The sequence below is a fragment of the Dermochelys coriacea genome, chromosome 19 (genome assembly GCF_009764565.3).
Source record: "Dermochelys coriacea isolate rDerCor1 chromosome 19, rDerCor1.pri.v4, whole genome shotgun sequence".
Lineage (NCBI taxonomy): Eukaryota > Metazoa > Chordata > Testudines > Dermochelyidae > Dermochelys > Dermochelys coriacea.
The window spans coordinates 4,821,428-4,844,507 of record NC_050086.2 but is presented as its reverse complement, the minus strand read 5'-3'; the positions used below and the strand labels follow the sequence as shown (position 1 = coordinate 4,844,507).

The 23,080-nt window shown below is 40.7% G+C and overlaps 1 protein-coding gene across 2 annotated transcripts in view; it reads right to left on the bottom strand.

Moving 5' to 3' along the window:
- CSMD2 (CUB and Sushi multiple domains 2) overlaps positions 1 to 23,080 on the bottom strand; it is a 567,571-nt gene that overhangs the window by 507,897 nt on the left and 36,594 nt on the right. For both annotated transcript variants that reach the window (XM_038377510.2, XM_038377512.2), the window contains exon 2: positions 15,200 to 15,416. In XM_038377510.2, coding sequence (XP_038233438.1) covers positions 15,200 to 15,416 — 217 coding nt within the window. The remainder of the gene's footprint in view (positions 1 to 15,199; positions 15,417 to 23,080) is intronic.

Sequence of the window (23,080 nt, the reverse complement as noted above, 5' to 3'; positions counted from 1 at the left end):
ATACAATTTATGGGCATCCCCAGCAACTCCCACTTTGAGCTGTTGCTAAACATCCAGGGAATCAGTCTCTTGCTCACATCAATAGCTTGAACACAGGAAATCAAAAGACACTCTTAATTTCCACACACCTCTAAAATCTACCTCCTCAATTACTATTGGCATCCAGAGCCGAGAGACCAATCAAAGAAAATTCCACCTTATACCCTTAACTAAATATTTCAGGTACTATCTAATTAAAGAAAATCTTTCTTTATTCAGCACACCTTAATATTGGACAAGCACCACTGCCAGGATTTTTCTTGGAGTCTTCCCCCCCACCCCATGCTTGTTAACAGTTACTCACAGTGTGGAGGGAAAGGATGAACAAGAAACCAATTACAGGCAAGAGCCTTACTGTTGTTGTTATGGTCTCACCTTCAGGCTCCAACAGAGATTGATGCCCCATTGTGCTATGCACAATGCAAGAGACAGTCCCTGTCTGAAGGAGATTACAATCTAAATAGACAAAAGGCAGGAGACAAACAGAGGGGAAGTGACTTTCCCTGTTATTATTAATTATTAATAATTACTATTATTAAGAGCTGTGACAGTGCCTAAGGACTACGACCCCTTTGTGCTAGGTGCTGTACAAACAGCTCCCTGCTCCAAAGAGCTTACAATATAAGTAATGTCAGAAAGCAGATAAGTGGGAGAGCCAGGAAGAGAATCCAGCTCCTCCTGACACTCAGTCCTCTGAACTATACTACCTCTCAGTTTTCCCATGCGTGTCAACATCTAAAGTGCGGAAGGTCAGAGAAACACCCAAGATAAGCCTTACCTAGAGACTCATTCAAAGCCTACAGAAGTCAATGTTACATCAATGTGAGAATCTGCTATTAGCTCATGCCCCTTCCTCTGATCTTTACATCTGCTAAATGTGAGCCTAACACAGAACAGCAGCACTAAAAGTCTCTCAAACTTTAAGGACATTTTGCCCAAGGCAGAATTTCTTCAGAGGGTCATTTTTTTTTAGTTCCTGACTAATTTTTCTGGGACAACCTTGACCTTCACATCTGGCACCTGCCTTGTGATAGAGATGAGGTTTGTATACTCAGCATTTCCTCAGAGTCTCTAACAATCTTCTCATCGCTGGAGCAGCTCAGGTGAATATCATCTCAGAGAAATAAAACTGTTTATTTTATTTTATTTTATTCCATTTAGAGGGCATGGATTTAAGTGCTTTTTATTCCTGCAGGGTTAACACAACATGACAAACTGCACTGGAGGGGAAAAAGAGGTAAGATTCTGAAGTAAAAGTTCCCCAGGATTGACAGAAGAATTTAGTTGACCCTGATTTTTTTTTCCTATTTTAACAGAATGAACTAAGGTCACCTTGAAGTCCTGAGGTGACTGCAGAGGGCTGTCTCATGGGACCAAGAGTGATCCCACAGAGATAGACAAAGGGTCCTGTTTCCTGTATGCCAATGGTCAATGACAAATGCTATCCATCCAGGCATTTATGCAGCTCTCACAGTACACTTAGTTCTGCAGTGCTTATTCAGTGAGAGCGTGGTCCAGGTGAAAGGATGAGGAGTCAGAAAACTTGGATTCTATCCCCCAGAACAGCCACTGATTTGTGGCAAAGCCTTCAGTGATCCATGTAATCTCCCTGTACTTCACTTTCTCATCTGTAAAATGGGGATCATATGTATTCTACATGTAAAGTACTAGATGCTGACAAAGGATGATAACTTCACCTATGAGAAAAGACCAATTTTTGCCAACACTTTGGAAGTGAATTTGTCTTGGATGGATTTTTCAGTGCAGGAAGCCTGGATTAATTTGACAGCGAGTTATTTTAAGCAAGGAGTTATTTTGGGTGGAAGGGCAAGGAGGAAAGAGAGTGTCTTATTTTCCCCTTACTTACAGGCTTGAAAGTTTTGCTTCCCTCACTGGCTCTCAAGTACAGATTGCCCAATCCAATTTTTCAGAAGGGTAATTAGATCATCAGCACAAAATAGATATTTTTGAATCATCTGTAAATGGGTCACCCGAATAGGTAACTCACCTCCCTTAAGCAGAGCCCTGCAAGCTTAAGATACAGTATTTTGTTAAGTCTTTCAGTCAACTAAATATGGCCAAAGAGACTGGGCATTTTGCAATTATATATGCACAGTACATTGACACCAATCATTCCTCTCAACCCCACTTGACAGTTATTCAGGGGGAAAAAACAGGTGTCTCCCTACAATAAGCCTTGTCAATATTTAGCATTATATACAGTGGTTGCCATTAAAATGGAATCTAGTGCCAGACAGTTACTCAGTGACACTGTATCTGAGATTCTACAGATTGCCTCTGTACCTTGAGTAGGAGGCTACGGTGGTAACTCTTAGCAATTGTTTCTAACACTACAGATTCCTGAGCTAGATTAGAAACAGTAAAATATTGTGAAAATATCAGATCAGTTTCTTAAGGTTGTGTAAGTTCACATATCTCATTGAATTCCATGGATCTACACCTCTTTATAGCAGTTTCAATCAGCCTCATAATCTGGATTCGCTCACTTTTCTTGAAACATCCACCCAAACATTTTCTCAAACAACTGAATTTAGTACAATCTGAAGACCTACCTATACTGGGAGAAGATTGAGAAAAGTGCAGAGAACCAATTAGTTAGAACAAGACAGACATAGCTAATTATATGAGTATAGAATAGATCTTTCCCAACAGTAATTGTAATGCATCCAAAATCTCTGTGACCATGAATGGTGATAGAGTGTCTCTGGAAGAGTTACAATTTTATGGATACTTTTTAACAGAGGACACAGCTATGATTATCAAATATGGGCATCTTAACATGATGTGCAAACACTATATCTGAAGGCTCTCATCAGCACTTAGTAAGCATCTTTGCTGATTTAAAGGTCCAATTGTACAGCATATTAAGGCAATTTATATTTTAAAATTGGGTTCTTCATCTGATACTGGTGCTTGGAAACCATCTAGAGTTAGGGTTATTTCGTTGCTTCAGAATAAGGTTAGAGTTTGGGCCACTGATGGCCCAGAGTTAGAATTAGAAATAAGAACAGGAGTACTTGTGGCACCTTAGAGATTAACAAATTTATTAGAGCATAAGCTTTAGAAATGGAACTGGTTGGAGAACCCAGGTGAGGGTTATAGTCACTGGGAGTCAAACTCTCCATGGTCCTGATCTTTCTCCATTGAAAGCAATGGGAGTTTGCCATAGGCTTCAATGGGTACGGGGTCAGATTTCATTTGGGAGGAAATATAAAGCACCTTTATACCAGTTTAACTGCATCCACGGGGGGGGGGGAGGGGGGAATTACCATTTTAACTATTTCAGTTCCTAATCCAATATAGTTACAGCAGTATGAAAACTGTATGTATACCAGCCCTTGGATGCATGAGCAAGACACGAGAAATCCAACGTTAAAATTACGCCATTAAAGACCAAACTTACCTGGTAACAACTATAATGACTATCTAGGTCCTTTTGAATTCTACACTTCTATGATTCTATGATCAGTCCCCACCCTTTGCCAAGCATCTAAATACTGAACTGCAGGCCAGATTTCCATGATCAGATAAAATGTCAAATAGCTCCAGCTGGGCTGCCAGGTTTTTTTTGGGGGGGGGGGAAGGAGTAAGAGAGAATCATCAACATCCTTTGTGAACAGTATATGGGACAGTAAATCTTGACCAGGCAAGGTGGGAGATATCTCGAAAAGCTCACAAGAATGAGATGGTATTCATATTTTAAAAACTGCTGCATAATGGATCTACTGCAAAGTATTCATTAACCTAAGAGAAGCCTTTAAGTGATCAAAAAGGCAAGAGATAAAAGGGAAAGGGTGTTTGCCATTCATTTATATATGGAATTATTGAAATATTTATCCTTAAATGACTCCTCTCCACATAAGTGCTACTTTATCCATTTATTCAGTGTACTGGTGAGAGAAAATATCAGGCTTTGTATTTGTACTGAAGTTATACATTTGCTCCCCCTTTTTAGGACAACAATATTTAAAATGGCTAAAAAGAAAATAAGGAAACATAATGGAAATAACATGGAGTGTCATTTTCCAAAGGGATTCACCATTGAGGACAATGGAAAATTCCCCCCACATCAAGAACAGTGGAAGTGCTGTGTACTAAGTAAAGCTGGTGAGAAAAACTTTGATGAAGCCATTTTGCATGGTCAAAATTGAAACACTCTGCGAAATCACATCAATATTGTCAAAATGTAATTTAGGAGAAAAACGGGAAGTAAACATTCCAACCTCCCATTTCAGCATTGTCAGAACAAAACATTACGACTTTTCATTGTGAAATGATCTTTTATTTAGTTTTTTGTTTTATTTTGGATTATGCTATAAAAACAGAAAACTGAAAAGCGAAACAAAACATTTCGATTGTGTCAAAACAACTTTTCAATCAATCCAAAACTTCATTGTTTTTTCAAAATTTTCTTCTGCTAAGAATTTTCCAATGTTTGGAAAACTTGAAATCCTTCACGAAACAAGATTTCCATTCTCCATACAACTCTCATGCTAAGACCCTTTGGAAATCTGGCCCACCAATGAACTAAATACTATTACTATGCATCAGAGGGACAAGGTGATCTGGTGGGTAAGACACTCTCAGGACTTATCCTTGGTGCCACGAGTACTCCTTTTCTTTTTGTGCATACAGACTAACATGGCTGCTACTCTGAAACCTTAACACAGAGTTAGCTTCAGGTAACGCGAGTGCTGCCCTTAACCAGACTCCTGTCCATACTCAAAAATCTCTAGCTTGAGTTAACTGGTAGTTTAAACTCAAGCTAGCTGCTTCCTCAGAGATGTGGACTGACGCCCGAGTATAGCTGATAATGCAGTGGGGACTCGGGAACTCTGTGCTGCTAATGCAAGAATTCCATGCAGCTCCAGTGTTTTGCAGTGTGAACACTCTCTCTGAGCTAAGTTAACTTGCAAGGAGTTAACTCAAGATTACCATGCAGCGAAGACTCAGTGGGTCCTAAATTTAACACAATACTCACGTCAGATATCAGAGTCTCAAATCATTAATATCTGCATAGCCCTTAATGATCTTTTGGGCAGGTACTATAAGGGCACAGAGTACTGTCCTCCACTTTTACCACATAAGGATATAGCCCCATGGTATTGTGCCTTGGAACTCTGCTCCGTACAGCTAACTTGCTCTAAGAGGAAGCACAATTTAGCAGATAGGTTGCTGGACTGGGAGTCCAGTGACATGGGTTCTATTCCTGGATCAGTCACTGACCTGTGCAATCTTAAGCATGTCACTTCCCTTCTCCGTAACTCAGTTTCTCCTCTCATCCTTGATCTAGACTGTAAATTATTCAAGCCAAGCACTGTTTCATACTATGTATTTATACAGCACCTAGCACAATGGGCTCTCTATCTTGAGATCTGCAGATACAGAAACATGAAAATCTGGCAGAAGAATTCTCCCTTCTCTGTGCCGGTCTTTCCCCTTATGTTCTTTGTCTCTCGTCTATTTAGAGTGTAAAATCTTGTACTATTTAGAATAATGAGATTGTGTCTTACAAAGAATTAATACAGCACCTAGTGCTATGGGGCCCTGATCTAAACTGCAGCCTCCATGCACTACTGTAATCTAGATAAAAGACAACAGCAACATATGGTTTAAACCCTTGAATATGCATAAATTTATCCAAAGGGCACTTATCACAACAGCCTATTAAAAATAAAGTACACTAACATGAGCACTGTAGCTTGCCTTAAAAGACCTCTTGGCAAGTTACTTTTACTGGCTGAACAATCAGAAGAAAATGTTTCTGTTTAAATATTTAAAGAAAATGTTTAATGTTTAAACAGAAACACTGTTTTCTTGATTGCTTGAACTGATATTAAAGGAAGTATTGAAAACAGTCGGTGTTCTCGAACGACAGGGTTTTCACTTATTGTCATCATCGTCTAGGTTCCAGTTGCATCCACATTACACTAGGCTCTTTCCAAACACTTAAGGCACCACATTCTTCACTCCAGAGTTATACAATGCCACTTCGCCAACATCAAGATAGCCAGGTACATAGGTCACAAGAATGGGAACTAGGAGATATGGGATCTATTCTACTCTAGTCCTCCTTATTCTGAAGGCTGGCATTTATTCCCAGCTCTGTCACTGGGTTACTACTATGTGACCTTGGGCAAGTCCCTTCTCTTCTCTGTGCCAGTTTCCCATTTTCCTCACTATGTGTTTGTGCCGGGCACTGAACAAAGGGACCAGGATCTAAGATGGATCTAAGCTGGACTAAGATGGATCTAAGCTGCACAAAGGGACCTGGATCTAAGACAGGCCATCTAAATGCTACTATAGGACAAATAATGTGGCAATTTTGAATTAAAAACTGTCCTCTTAAGAAGCAGTTCTCAGTATGACCAAGTGTGGACCTTCATTCTCCAGTCCTGAGGAAAATGGAATCACCTTATATTTTAATGGCAAGTCTTACAACTAATGTAACCAAGCAAAATTTATCATGGTAACATCCAACTGAAGAACTTTCGGATCCATCTAATAGTAAGGTCCTAGAACCTGGAACACTAAAAAGAAGGACCTGAAATAAACCCAAGAATCAAGCACCCTTAGACTTTGGGAAGTTCAGACATCATGTGTGGTATGAACTGTACAATTAGAACCCATTTCTGATAATGCTACACCCATAGCACCAGATCTGCAGCTAGTATAAATCATCGTATTTCCACTGAAGTCAGTCAACTAAGTTATGGTAATTCATACCAGCAGAGGATCTGGCCCATAAACTCTTAATTGTACCTTAGTACAAGCTATATTATCTGCTACACAATTCTCTCTCGAAGGGCATTGGGCATTTCACTGGTCCAAATCTACTTGGTCAGTTGACCAGCCAAATATTGTCAAATAATGTAAAAAATGGTCAAATATTTTAAAACATTAGTTTATCAGAACAGTAGAAGCAGTAACAAAAAAAAAGAATAAGACTTTATGGTAGTAGCCTTAGCCTTAGATAGATTACTTATGCCTAATTACAAAAAACAAGTTACTTAATGACTTATTTTAACTCAGGAAAATGTGAAACAGTTAAAAGTTAAATTTCTAAAAACTGAAAGAATGGCATCTACATCAGGACATGTTGTAATAATCGGGCCTACAAATATATACTGATTGTATATTTAACTGTAGGCAGTGAGTGTAAGTTCATAAAATGTGGCAATAACCTAGAACAACAAATGTTAATAGGAAAAGGTACAAAGGGGAGACAAACTGAATTAGTCCAAACAAAATGGCCTTCTGATATATAGCTCATATTAAAATCATGCTTGGTAAACAAGAAAAGTGTAGAACCAAAAAAAATCAGTAAACCAAAATTGGTGTGTCGAAAACTAGGCCCTGGACAAAATAATAAGGGCATGAACTGTTCTGCCCATCATTCCCTTTTGAGGTCCTTAAAGAAAGAGACTTTGGAAGAAAAACTAGGTACTGGAATGAGCTTCACCATCATGACTGCCCAGCAACAAAGACCCAGGTAACATTGCCACCTTTACCAACCCCATTTCATTTCCAAATACCACGTGGAATAAAATGGGACCAGATGTTAACAACACTAGCACTACCAGCCCATCTCAACTAACTTCTTCTCTTTCGCCAGAAAGGACAGTTATCGCCATCTTTGATATGATCTAAGAGACTGTCAGACAAGGGCTTTTTAGTTCTAAGATCTCTCTCCAAATACAGGGAAAGGGACAAGGGACGTTGGTAAAATAAAAGCCTCACTTAATATTTTACTTTTCAAATGCTTTAACTGTTGTTCTTTCTTTTCTTTATCTTGAATAAAAGTTAAAAAAAATTAATAGTATTTTGCCATGAGACTAAGCAGGCTAAAGTCTCTGTACGCCAAACCCCTGACCCTGGTTAGCATTGTTCAATATTAGATAGTAATTGGATTATACTAATACCTTTGGCTCATATAGTCTATCTAAACACATACAACATTTCAGCATCCAATCATGGGGCCTAACAGGTTAAATACATAATCAAAAGGTAATACATTGGCAGACAAGCAATTGGGCTAAGTGGCCAAAACAGCCACATTGTCCTAACAAGTGTTAGTGGTAAAGCTGGTGGGCAAGGTCTGTCAGACTAAAAATGCCTTTGCATTTTTACCACATCGAGCGTTGCAAATCGCTCATCAATGCAAGAGTATTTCAAAAAGATGTAATTTTGTTGCTTCTTTTTCAAGGAAGCAACACATTTAGGTAAAATGCTATCAAAGCTAGTTTTTTCCTCCAAGTAAGTAATCTTAGCCACTGTTGCAGCAAATTTTCATAGTTGATGTAGAAATATGATTTTACCTACATAAGCAGAAAAAAAATCTATCCTAAGAATACAACCAAGAGTAATAAATGCCAATTTGTTCGTCAACATTTTACAAAACATGCAACTAAAATAGTTTTAGTAACAAATAAGTTGCAAGTTCTTAACTTTATTAAGATCTAAAAAGGTAAGTATTTTATAACATCTAGTCAAATGAAATTTATAAATTCCAACTTTAAAATAAAAAATGTACAAGTCTTCATATAACCAAATATTTTTCCTCCTTTCCTCTAAATGCTTAAAATTAAAATAAAGGTGGGATTTTTTTGTAATTTTATGAACCAATATCCAACCCTCGGTGTAATTTGTCCATTAATATTTATTATAATAATTAAGCGTACAAATGTATCCTAATTATAAATAATGAACTTAAATTAATAAAATATCACAATAGCCTACAATAAAAAATACAAAATCACAAACTAAATCTTTCCAAACAGAAAAACCTAATAGAGCTTAAAAAACACGTTTAAGAAAATATAAATCCAAAATAAATATAGCAAAAAATAAGCTTAATTAGTACACAAAATAATACAAATAGTTATTCCACCCATCACTCCTGTTTAAAGTCCTTAATATTTTTTTACTAACCCCCAATTCCTAAAGCAAGTTTCGCCATCACAACTGCTATGCACACAATCTCCTAAACACTGGCCCTTCTTTGTCTAATCCTAAAAGGTGTCCTAACCATCATCCCAGGCCAAAAAAAAAAAGGGGGGGGGACCCAACAGACACAGCCCCTTGATTGGCTCCTGCTAAATCCCAGACACCATCTAAAATAAAACCAAACCAAACAGCAACTCTGGCCTATCTCGGGTAACTTCTTTCCCCCCTAAAAAAACAATTAGCATCTTTAACACTGTCCAAAAAAATAGTCAAACAAGGGAACTTTTCTTTCTAAAAACCTGTTAAAATAAAAGCCTCCCTTAATATTTTTACTGTTTTTCCTTCTCTTCTTTATCTTTAATAAAAGGTTAAAATAATTTTAATAGTATGTTCACCATAAGATTAAACAAGCTAAAGTCTCTAGATATTAAACCCCAACCCTCCTTTAATGACTGAGTTATGCTAACACCTTTAGCCCATATATTCCATCTAAATTAAAACAACAAGCATTCTTACTGGTCTATTTGAGAATTTTTGACTATTGTCAAATAGGCGGTCAACCTACCAGCTTGCCAAGTCTTCTTACATCTGCACATTGTTCCCTATTGGCTCAGCTTTCAAGTGTAGTTTGTAAAATGGCCATCTAATGAGACATTTACATGTGCAAATACATGCCCTAGGTAGCAGAGTGCCATCTGAGACGTAAAATAAGGAATTCTGCTGCCCAATTTTGGACTCTTAAATTTGGAAAGTCATTGGAAATTATTAGCACCAGTGAAAATTCTTTAGAAAACGTTACATGGATGGATGCACCAGAAAACACTGCGGCAAAAGAGGAAGCCTCAGCCTGGGGATGCCATGCGCAGACAGCCAGTTCCTAGAAAGTGCTAAGTTCCCTCAACTCCCTTTGAATACTTCAGTCCCATAAATAGCTCCAAGTTATTACTCAGATTCAGTTGCGTTCCTGCATAGCCCCACAGAACAGAGCTGTGAGAAATGAATCATTGCGAACTAAGCTGACTGGAGCATCCCTTTAACAAGGATATATTCACCAAAGCATGACTGGGGAACTGGGACTATAGCAGCTTTAAATTAGAAAACTCCAGCTGTATTCCTCTTTCCCATCCCGACGATTTCAGAGGGAGTTAGAACACTTAGCGCCCTGTAGGACTGGGACTTAGGAAGACCAGCATAACACATTTGGCTCTTGGAGAATGGAGGAGAGTTTTGTCTGGCCTGATGATGCACAGACAAGTCTCACTGAAGCCACTGGGAGCTACTCACATACATACGAGAGACGATCTGGAGCGTTTAATCTGAATTATTGAAAACATGCCACTCTCTCACTCTGGTCACGGAAGAAAGTGATCTCTTGCTATCAGCATTGCCTAGACCCAAAGAAGAAGAAGGAGATTCTATTGCCACATTCCCTCTGAAGATGAGCCCTGGAGATATGTAAGGTGTTGGGAGAGAAAGGAATCTGAGAAGGTCACATTCATGAGATGCTACAGGAGTAAATAAGGACTCAACCCCTCCCCAAGAGTCAGCTCTGCTGATATCACAATTCTTCCTTGATTGCTATCTCAGGACAACAACCGCTCTAGATGGTTTAAATTAAGAAAACACTGAGATGCATTTATACTCATGTTCTCATCACAAACACATGATGCAAATTTCCCAACATACAGTAAAGCAGTTTATAGCAAGTGTCTCATTGAATTAAGTTTACTTCTATGTATGTAAGGGAACTTTCATACCACATTAAATCGCAACACAATAGGGTGTTTGCTAACACAAAGAATAGAATTACTAACTCCCTCTCAGAAATTCACTTAGACGTGACGCACAAAGCCCCACAGCAGAAAGAGCAGGGGGGAATTTCTCAGTAATACAGAGATTAAATGCAATAGTAGGGCCTTGTAAAGTTTCTCCTGCACAAGGGTGAATTTCACCAATAGGGAATACATTAATTTCCACCAAGCTCATTCTTCCGCACCAAGAAGTTGAGCAAAGAATGACACACTAAGCAAGCCAGTGTTCCTACATGGCTACAATACAAACATTCATCCAATCCCCCCCATGAACCACTATTTTCACGTATCGATTTGTGTTGAATTTGAAAGAATCAATGCACAGCCAACCAAGCGCAGAATTTGGCCCCTACTGAGAGAAGACTATATTCCCTCCATTTAAAAAGGATCTTGTTATTAAGGTGAAAATAAAATGAACACCCAGAGGGCCAAAAGAGAAGATTCTTGTCCATCTGTTAACTATTTATCTGATGGCCCCCATTATGGCAAATGGAACAACAGCTACATTCTCTTCACAGAGGCAGGTTTTTTTCCCTCCGTGCACTTGCCTATCACTTATTTGGCCAGCTTAATGATGCCTTTGATAATGAAGTACAGTTCATCCATCTCCTAGCGTAGCACTTAGATGATGAATGGACTACATTGGAAAGCAGAAAAGGAAAAAAATAAATTGATATCCTAGAAAAGCAAGAAAACCAAGCGCTGGCAACAGCTGCAAAGCTTAATAAGGAAAGATTGATGCACAAAATATTAGCTGAACAAAGACCGAGATATTGAACAGCCAAGAAACAGCGAATTCTAATTTCAAGAGCCATTCTGTAACTATGGGCAATTTGAGAAGAAACACCAAAATCATTTAGGACTTTCGGCGGGACTTGAGCTCCTAAACCTTTTGATGCTTTTGAAAAACTCACACTAAATGCCCATCACATTGGTTTCAGAAGTTTTATTATGAGTGGCTCCACAATTGTAGACATGGAAACAAATGACAGCTAAAAAATTAGAGGGTGAAATTCACACTCACTTTTTATTTTTGCAGGTGGCAATAAACCCTAGCTATACTGCGACACAGTTGGCGACTGAGATGCTAAGGAGGGAAGACCCCATCAATTTCTCAGATCCCAAAATGAGCTTGCAGGGCTGGTAAACTAGAAATTTATCAACTGAGCAAATTATAACTGGGGTCACTGAGAAAATCTACGTAGAAACCCTCTGATAAGCTATTTTTGCAGTCACATTTCAGAATGATGATGATGATTTGAACTGCGGTAATACCTAAAAGAGTCAATCGTGGACAAGCACCTCATTGTGCCAGGTGCTGTACAAATCACAGAATGAAAAGAAACTCTCCCTGTCTCAAAGAATTTACAGTGTAAGAAAGAATGCAAACATGCTTTTATGTGAGTGCTCTAACATTTGTAATACCCAGATTTCCAAAGGCAACCAACTGCCATTGAAAGCCACTGGGAGTTGGGAACCTCACTATGCTTTTTGCCATTGAAAATCTCCCCCATTTGTATTTTTGATGCAAAATTTGCTGATTTGCCATACAATTTTTTTGTTCGTTTAAACACACAACTGCTCTCCAGGCCATTTCAAAGCCAGATATTTTGCTTCTCATGAAGTAGTCAGTTCACAACGAAGCACAAGAAAGTCGGACTATTCACTAGTTTCCCTAATAAGAAAAAATTCTTTTTTCACCCTTTGAATTAAATAGTGATTTTTTTTACAATAAAGAGATTTTTCACTCAAAACAGGACTATCAAGTAAAAATGTGCCAGTCACTCAAAATATTCCTAGCACTCAGCAAAATCACAGAAAGTCTGCTCATTTAAAAAAAAGGTTTATGTAAATTCAAACTACAATTCAAAAAAACTTAAAATGTTTTTACTTGGGAATTTGTTCACCCTCTAATGATATCCATCAGTCCAGGTACCCTTTACAACTCTAACCACCATAGCATCCAAGCACTGTGAATCCCAGAGGTTTGTTAGCACTGATGGCTTACACTCAGATTTCCTCGCCATTCTCTCTGTCTGGAGTCATACTGTGCTTGGCAGTAATTAGCAGTGAACAGGAATACCTGGTTGTGATCTATCTACAGTAACCTTACTGATTCACTCCACCATGACTCCTTCCTCCAATCTAAGCTCATTTATGGATTCTGCATCCTCAGCAGAACCTCCCACCGACTTCCATAATGTAGTTATGCCGTTGCTGCTGAATGCATTAATTTGCCCAGGGGCCACTTGGGATGAGGCAAATCACAGCATTGACTCTCCACCACTGCAAAGCTTGCCTCACAAGAAGTTGAGCCTAGAGAAGACTGAGCATATGTGGGTCTCCTTTATACATTACCAAGAACAAAGTAATGTTCTGCCTCTTGATTAAATAAGAGCATGAGAACGGCCATACTGGGTCAGACCAAAGGTCCATCTAGTCCAGCATCCTCTCTTCTGACAGTGGCCAATGCCAGGTGCTTCAGAGGGAATGAACAGAACAGGTAATCATCAAGTGATCCATCCCCCATCCATTCCCAGCTTCTGGCAAACAGAGGCTAGGGACACCATCCCTGCCCATCCTGGCTAATAGCCATTGATGGACCTATCCTCTATCCTTAAGAGTTCAAAAAAGAACTAAGTATCGTCTTGGCCTTCACAACATCCTCTGGCAGAGAGTTCCACAGGCTGACTGTGCGTTGTGTGAAAAAAATACCTCCTTTTGTTTGTTTTAAACCTGCTGCCTTTTAATTTCATTTGGTGGCCCCTAGTTCTTGTGTTATGAGAAGGAGTAAATAACACTTCCTGATTTACTTTCTCACCAGTAATGATTTTATAGACCTCTATCACATCCCCTCTTAGTTGTCTCTTTTCCAAGCTGAAAAGTCCCAGTCTTATCAATCTCTCCTCATATGGCAGCCACTAGATATCCCTAATCATTTTTGTTGCCCTTTTCTGAACCTTTTCCAAGTCTAATATATTTTTTTTGAGATGGGGCGACCACATCTGCATGCAGTATTCAAGATGTGGGCATACCATGGATTTATATAGAGGCAATATGATATTTTCTGTCTTCTTATCTATCCCTTTCTTAATGATTCCCCACATTCTGTTTGCTTTTTTGACGGCCGCTGCACATTGAGTGGATGTTTTCAGAGAACTATCCACAATGACTCCAAGATCTCTTTCTTGCGTGGTATCAGCTAATTTAGACCCCATCATTTTATATGTACAGTTGGGATTATGTTTTCCAATGTGCATTACTTTCCATTTATCAACATTGATGAAATGATGAAATCCCATAATCAAGACAATTCTCTAGCATAGCTGCAAGGTGAAGACATAATTTATCCACCCACCTGAACTCCACTGTATACAACAGAGTGTTTTCTTTAAATGTTTCTGTTTCTCTAACCCAGATTTTCCAGATGGGTTAGCTGAGACATCAAGAGGACTTGCCCTAAATCACACAGTGAACAAGTGGCTTAAAATGAAATAAAACAAAATCTTTGAGCACCCTCCCCGCCCAAGATCACAGCCTTCAGTCCAAGTTCTTCACAAAGCAGCCACTTCATGTCACTGCATTCATTGTGCAATGCCAACACCAAAATTCAGTTTTATTGGTTAAAACCTGAAATAAGAAGCCTTTGAACCTATTATCATAATCAACAACCTAGGAATAAATCTAGGGTCTTGTCTCTGAATCGTAAGATCCAGTTGACATATCTGTCTCTATCTCTCTCGCACATGCATTTTTAATTATCTGCATCTCTGTCTAACTTATTATTCATAATATTAGGACAATTAGCGGTCTCAACTGAGACAAAAGCGCCATTGCACTAGACATCGTACAAACACATTATCTGACAGTTCTCAGCCCCAAAATATTTACAATTTAAACAGACATTACAGAATCAATGGACTATTATCCCCAGTGTGCAGAGGGGGGAAACTGATGCAGAGAGCTTAAGTGATTTACCCAAAGTCACACACAGAACCTGTGGCACAGCCAGGAATTAACCCCAGCTCTCCTGAGTCCTGGTCCAATGCCTTAACCACAAGGCCCCCCCATGTCTCTCTAAGATAGTAAAGCTTTGGGTTTAAGGGAAAATCTTCCTCATGTCAGACCTCCTCTCTTCTTGCTCCATTTTCTAAATTAAATTCTCCAGATGTCTAGGCTATATCGATAAGCCATGTTTGTCAGGCACCCTCAGCAGTATTTAGGATCTTATCAAACATAAGAAATCAAAACAGCGACGAGAATCTCTCTCACAAATAAGCTCCTGATTCAGTTCAAGCCTCCCACCTAAGTATTTTAATCCCAGTGGCAGAAATCTTGAACATGCTTATAAAGGCCACCAATTGTTATAGCACACACTGTACCTTGTTCTCAGATTCCCCTGCAGAGGCAGTCCGTCATAGACTGATAATACATCAAAATCTTCCTCTAAGGCGAAGGACTGGAACACAAGCTGTATTCTGTTCTGCTCCTCAGCCGTGATTGTCCACGTGCAGTTTGCATAATTTGGATATCCGTACGGAAATCCTGGACTTTGTACCGTCCCGTTTGGGCCTTGAAAGACGTAGCTGCAATTCTGGGCTGGCGAGAGAAAAGACAAACATGTTATTGTAGCATACTTTATAATTCTACACCAACATCACCATTGATACAGATTTCCTCCTAGCAGAGCCAAACATGTAGGTTGTTCATTTTCAAAAACTTGCTGGAGAATAATTTTTGTTCAGGTTGGAAATACACTTGCACAATTAGAGCTGCACTCATCACATACAGATCATAAAATAAGCCTGAGTCATCACGAGGCAGATTGGCTTTGCACTTATTGAGGCCTGGGCTACACTTAAATTTAGCTCGAGCTAGCTACATCATTCAGGGGGAGAAAAATTCACATTCTTGAGTGCCATAGTTAAGTCAGCGTAACCTCTCCGGACAGACGGGGGTAGCTCAACAGAAGAATGTTTCTATTGACCTAGCTATCATCACTGCAGGGTGTGAGTGGGTGGAGGGGTGGGGGTGATTACCTATATCAATGGAAAAAATCCTTCAGTTGACGTCTGAAGTGTCTACACTACAGTACTTCAGTGGCACAGCTGCAGCGACTGTAGTGTAGACATGCCCTTAGAGTAGGCCAGGAACAAAGGCGATTGCCAAAGCAGGCTATTTGATTATTAGTATCATTACATTAATGCCTAGAAGCCTCGACCAATGTAGGAGGAAACAAAGGTTGAGAGACATGGAAATTCTCCTTAGTCTACTTCACTTTCCCTTTGGTGTTATTTTAAAGCTTGCAGACTATATTATCAAACACTCAAGCTTTGTGAAACACGGGATTTGTAATCACTGTAATGCTAGTTTGAGGTAGAACTCGAGTTTGGCCCCTGCTCCTGTCCACACACACAAGTCTCCAACACTTTGAACTGAAGCTAGCTGGCCCATCCGTGGCACAGGCTGATGCTCCAGTGCAGCTGATGCTCCATCTAGCAATGCAGTGGGATGCAGCAGCTTGATTTGCAACTCATCAACTGCTTGTCTGATCACTCTGCGTAGCTCTGGCACTATTTCGTAATGCAGTCAGCCTCACTAAAGCTAACCACTGCAGTGAAGACAAGCCTGGGGAGGCAAATTCACCCCTTGCTATGAAGGGGTACAATTCCTGCTGGAGTTAGTGGAATTGCTCCTGTTTACATCAGAGCTGAATTCCAGCCTCACCATTTGCTGGGGTTGCCAACCTCCCAGTTTCGCCAGGAGTCTCCCGGAATCATGCTCTATCTCCCGGAGACTAATGTAGCCAAACCGGAAGATTTTGAGCGCTAAAAGTTTGGCGGTGCAGATACCTGCCTTGGTTCTGAGCCACTCCCAGAAGCTGCCGGCACATCCCTTTGGCTCTTGGGGGTGGGGATAGGTAGTCTCTGCACACTGCCCCGCCCTGAGTACCGACTCCGCAACTCCCATTGGAACTGCAGCCAATGGGAGCAGCGGGGGCGGTGCCTGGGGGCAGGGACAGCACACGGAGACCCCCTGACCTCCCCACCTAGGAGCCGCTGCCAGAGGGATGCGCCAGTCGCTTTCCGGAGACACCTGAGATAAGCACACCCAACCACCCCATGTCGTACCCCTCACCTCCTGCCCTCCCAGAGCCAACACCCCACACCCTCTCCTGCACCCCAACCTCCTGCCCCAGCCTGGTGAAATTGAGTGAGGGTGGGGGAAAGCGAACGAAGGAGGGAGGGAGGGACGATGGAATGAGCGGGGGCGGGGCAAGGGAGTTTGGGTTTGTGTGATGAGGCAGTTGGCAACCCTACCGTTTGCAGGGAAACGCAGTGCAGAACAAAAGCTGTGCTACCTTGTTATCCTGTGATCAAGCTGAGTTTGACTGGTTTCAGAGTAGCAGCCGTGTTAGTCTGTATTCGCAAAAAGAAAAGGAGGACTTGTGGCACCTTAGAGACTAACAAATTTATTAGAGCATAAGCTTTCGTGAGCTACAGCTCACTTCATCGGATGCATTTGGTGGAAAATTCAGAGGGGAGATTGATATACACACACAAAGAACATGAAACAATGGGTTTATCATACACACTGTAAGGAGAGTGATCACTTAAGATAAGCCATCACCAGCAGCAGGGGGGGAAGGAGGAAAACCTTTCATGGTGACAAGCAAGGTAGGCTATTTCCAGCAGTTAACAAGAACATCTGAGGAACAGTGGGGGGTGGGGTGGGGGGGAGAAATAACATGGGGAAATAGTTTTTCAGTTTTTCAGCCCCCCAACCTGAAGCAAATACTCACCAGCAATCACACACCACACAACAGAACCACTAACCCAGGAACCTATCCTTGCAACAAAGCCCGTTGCCAACTCTGTCCACATATCTATTCAGGGGACACCATTATAGGGCCTAATCACATCAGCCACACTATCAGAGGCTCGTTCACCTGCGCATCTACCAATGTGATATATGCCATCATGTGCCAGCAATGCCCCTCTGCCATGTACATTGGTCAAACTGGACAGTCTCTACGTAAAAGAATAAATGGACACAAATCAGACGTCAAGAATTATAACATTCAAAAACCAGTTGGAGAACACTTCAATCTCTCCAGTCACTCGATTACAGACCTAAGAGTGGCTATCCTTCAACAAAAAAGCTTCAAAAACAGACTCCAATGTGAGACTGCTGAATTGGAATTAATTTGCAAACTGGATACAATTAACTTAGGCTTGAATAGAGACTGGGAGTGGATGGGTCATTACATAAAGTAAAACTATTTCCCCATTTTATTTCTCCCTCCACCCCACCCCCCACTGTTCTTCAGATGTTCTTGTTAACTGCTGGAAATGGCCTACCTTGCTTGTCACTATGAAAGGTTTTCCTCCTCCCCCCCCCCCCCCGCTGCTGGTGATGGCTTATCTTAAGTGATCATCCTTACAGTGTGTATGAACCCATTGTTTCATGTTCTGTGTGTGTATATCAATCTCCCCTCTGTATTTTCCACCAAATGCATCCGATGAAGTGAGCTGTAGCTCACGAAAGCTTATGCTCAAATAAATTTGTTAGTCTCTAAGGTGCCACAAGTACTCCTTTTCTTTTTGAGTTTGACTGATCACTGTTGAGATTCCTGAGCTCTACAAAACAAGTCTGGCTTCTTCCATTGATGCTGGTTTGTTTGCCCTTATTTATGCTGTTTACTGAGGATTTCAAACTGAAGTAGTTCAGACTGGAAATCATGGCTTTGATTTCTCCTTGCTGTTTTCCAAATCAGTAAAGTTATTAGCACTTCTGAGTGCCAACCAGCCACAGGTAAAGAATATAGTAGCATTCATTAAAGCCAGTTATAATTCAATTGGCCTAGCTTGGAACCCAAACGCTTAGTAGAACCTGTTCTGTCCCTACAAGATAGAGTTCGTATCTTTATGGAACTGCAGCAGTCAATCAGATTTACCAGAAGGAGAATATTTTTGTACATGGCTTATTTTACAAATAAGAGTTAGGATAGCCCTATAATCCAGAGCGGTGGAGTAAATCTGACCCATTCACATAAACTCATTAACAAAGATAAATAACAGAACTTTGCATTTCTACAGCACCTAGCGTTTGTGGCTAGGTTTGCTTTGCAAATACCAATCACAGAGCACATGTGCAACCCCTGTGAGCAAAATTCATCCCCATGCATTGTTAAATTGCACTTGTTTGTGGACTTGGCTTATGTGATGTATAAACCTGGTGCTGGTATTCTGGGCAGAAGCGAATACCTGTGAGCCTTGGAAAAGCAGGCGACATTAATCCATTTTACAAATTGCAAACTGAGCACAAGTCCACAGTGGGAGATCCATAAGCTGCCCTGACTCTCAGTTCCCCTGCCTAGCCACTAGATCATATTCCCTTTCCTTCACATAGGCTGTTATTCAGCAGGCAAAGTGTGAATACATAATTTTCTCTACAGAACACTTTTAATTTTAATCATGAGTAAATGCTATCTGAACGATTTGGGAAAATTGGTAAATTAAAAAGGCTGTAGCGATGTAATTGTTGCAGGTATAAAAACTGTTGATGCTACTAGCTATCACGTTAACTAAGCATATTCAAGGTCAGACACTCTGTGTTCCAAACACTTCAAAAGGTCATCGGAAGGACAAACAAGATTTAATCAATCTGGTTATGCCAGTGTGGCCCTAGCTCAGAGATTAAAACCATGAACAAACAACAATGGCTACAAAAATCTATATCCTCCCAAACTTATAGTAGCTGAAGAAACACAATAAACGACAACAGAAAAAGCTGATACGGTTCCATAACAAACTAATCTACTGAAATAATTCCAGATTCATGATTCCGGCCCAAGATGAGTTTATGCTTCTTATGGACACAGCTAACAGAAAATTGCTTAATGGACACAAATTAATTTCTCGAGAGCTGACAATCTACAAGGCAATATACCTTCATCAGAAATAGCCAGGAACTTTGTTTATGTTGAAAACTGATGAGAACAGCTGGCAGACATGGGAATAGATCAAGGAACCACAAGAGTTTTGCTCATACCTAGTAATCTGGTTTAAGGTCTGAGTTAGTTCATTTCGGCTTTGATCACCAAGACTTGATCTAAAGTCTATGTTACAAGACTATCAAATGTTGCATTTCTCCTTTGAAGACTCATGGTAACAATTCTCTTTATCCCTTTGGCCCCGGGGCATTAATAAATACAGAGGAACACATATATCTTGAGAGCTCTCAGGGCTGTGTTGTCAACGGGCCTTCTCGAGTGTGCCTGCCAATGCTGTGCTCAAGAAGAAATCCATACTTCCTCATGCAAACTTGAGCCCTCGGGGGAAAACAGGAGCACATGTCCCGTGCAAGGGCAAAGGAAAGTCCCTGAACTCAGGGAAAGTCAGGGGCTTCTCCCGCCTAGTGCTCCCCAGTGTTCTGGTGCACATCACCCCAAAAGCAGTGCAGAGCTGGCAAGGCATGACATGGGGAGCATAAGAAAGAATAGTGCAAGTCAACAGGCTCCCACTGGTCTGTACAGTCCCACTATGCACTGGGAAGGCTTGAGATGGGGGGTACACCAACCCCTTCTCAGGGCACTGACTAAATGACACAATCTAGCCAATCCCCCACCACCACCACAATTAAAAATGATAAAAAAATAAGAAGTTAGAGGCTCCCTCCCACCCCCCATTTTTCAGGTTACAAACCCTTAAAATCAGGTGATCATATGTTGAAGTAGGCTTAGCCATGACGGCTCTTCTACAATGTGCCAGCTACCAGGATGAACTTGATGGCATGTGTGGTCTCCCCAGTGCCCCCTACTGGATGACATTGCAATCACTTAACTCTTGTGACACAGGTACCCTACACTTAACAGATCTGCCAGTAGTTAAACCCAGATCAAGTCTGTGCTTTTGGAGAAAGAGGGTCTGAGGTCTGTCCCCTCTCTCACTAGGAAGTACAGCTCAGTGATGACCATGAAGACTTGGGCAAAAGCCATTTTTTATAACAATACTGTAGTGTGCACAGTAACCAATTTCATTGTACTCTGCATACGGGACCAGCCCTTAGCAACTGCAGCATCCTGAATCGGGGCTAGATCTACGCTGTCCAGGTTTTGTAACATCCGCACTCTGCTTGCAAAATACACTATGGGCCGAGCAGCTATTTGGAGTTCAACTGCTGCCTAGTATAGCTACATGATCAGACCCACTCCCTAACCCTGCGCACAGCCACGTAAGACACAACGGTCATCTGTTAACCCGGTTGCTTGCATTTTCCTTAATGTAGCAAACATTGCTGCAGCCTGTGCTAGGGAGAGTCACATGCGACCATGCACCATGAAAGGAACTCTGAATGGAGAGCAATATTTCAGTGATAGTTCTGACTTGCTTTCTCCAGCCCACAGGTTCTAAATGAGACTTCACTCCTCTCCCCCCCCAATACACATGGAAACATAGGAAGTGCTAGAGTGGATCAGACCAGTGGCCCAACCAGGCCTATACCTTGCCTCTGACCGTGGTCAGTGTCAGACGATTCAGAGAAAGGTGCAAGAAACCCTGCAGATATTGAGCAGCCTGTACCAGGAAATTTCCTCCTGACCCCCATTAGTCAGAGGTTGGTTAAGCTCTGAAATAGGAAGGATTAGAACTTTTCCAAAATTGTTATATTATGGGACGAGGAAGGTAGTATTTTTAAAGCACTTCCTCTTACATGTTGTCACTCCTAATTCAAGAGCCACAACAGTGAATGAAAAAACGGTAAATAGATAAGGCTAACAGATTGGATGTCATCTGCCAGCCAGCCCTATGTGGCAGTGTAAATATTTATGTACTCCATTTCCAACTTCTAATACTACATCTCATGGACTAGAGCTTCATGATAGCACTGCAGCTGCAGGAATCACATCAGCATACACACATTTGGATGGACATGACCGGTTTGTGATGGAGGTAAACAAGAAAAGAGCCGCTTCCACTCATGTTCTTGAAAATGGCAGCTGGCATTGGAATTCTGGAAAGTGTTCTATTATAAGGATAATGACAGATTTAAAACATGCATCTTATTAAAGGAATGTATTTAATTTTATTGTAGTAGCACCAACAGACAAGGAGCAGGACCACATTGTGCTAGGCTCTATATAATGAAAAGATAGATTCTAATCTCTTTGGGGCAAGGACTAAGTAAAAAATTAAGGGTAGATGGCAGGATTCATACCTGTGCAGAGAAACCTCAATTAGTATTAGTATCCTCAGCTGAAATTGAAGACTCTAAAAGTCTCCTTTACTCATCACCATTTACTTCTTGCCTATTTTATCCACTACACTGAGCTTGAACAACGTAAACAGAGCAGTCAGTTTCATGGTCTGGCTCTTGTGCACTTGCAAAATGATGCCATGACTGGGTTACAAACAAACATGGGCCTGATTCTGTAATGCCTCATCATAAGGGAGCGGCTCCCTTGACTCCAACATGGCTGAAAAAGCAGCATGTTTTAAGTCAATAAAAAGAAATACTCCATAAAAATCACACACACACACACACACACACCCTGTCTATGGGACTGACTCTACAAGTTAACACTGGAGCCAAAGAGTTTAGCAGGTTTCAAAATATGACTGGCCACTTAAATGGAGAGAGAACAGCCAGAGTTACATTAGACAGAATTATTTTTTTTTAAATGATAAGACCCAAGCTTCACAGCATAAACCAAACTAACAGGACTTAGGAGGTAACCTCCCCATAAGCAAATGATTCCATAACTGCATCTTCCTCTGAAGTATCTGGTACCAGCTACTGTTGGAGACAGTACTCTGGACTAGATGGAAGGCAGGTCTAACCCATTAGGTTCCCATGCTCTGAACCGTAACAACACTCAAACTAAGGGTTGCAGAATTATCATCATTGCAGAAGGTTTCAACTGAAAACAAATGAAAAAATCATTTATCACATTTAAAAATGAAAAGAGCCAGAGAGAAGTTAAAATTTTTAATTGACTTTAATTTTTTTAAACAAACATTGGGGGCAAACCCAGCTGGAAACACCTTTTCAATAAACTTGACTCTTCAGCATATGGTTTCCCCTCCATCCCATCTTAGTGTTTAGGCAGCATAGCTGAGTCAGACAACCTACATGTCCCAACATTGTCATTACAAATGTTCTCCTAGCTGTCAGATCAAACTAAAATCACAGACACAGCTGAAACCTGACATTGCCAGTTCATGAAGTACAAAATGCAATTTCCAACATTTTATTGTCTTCCG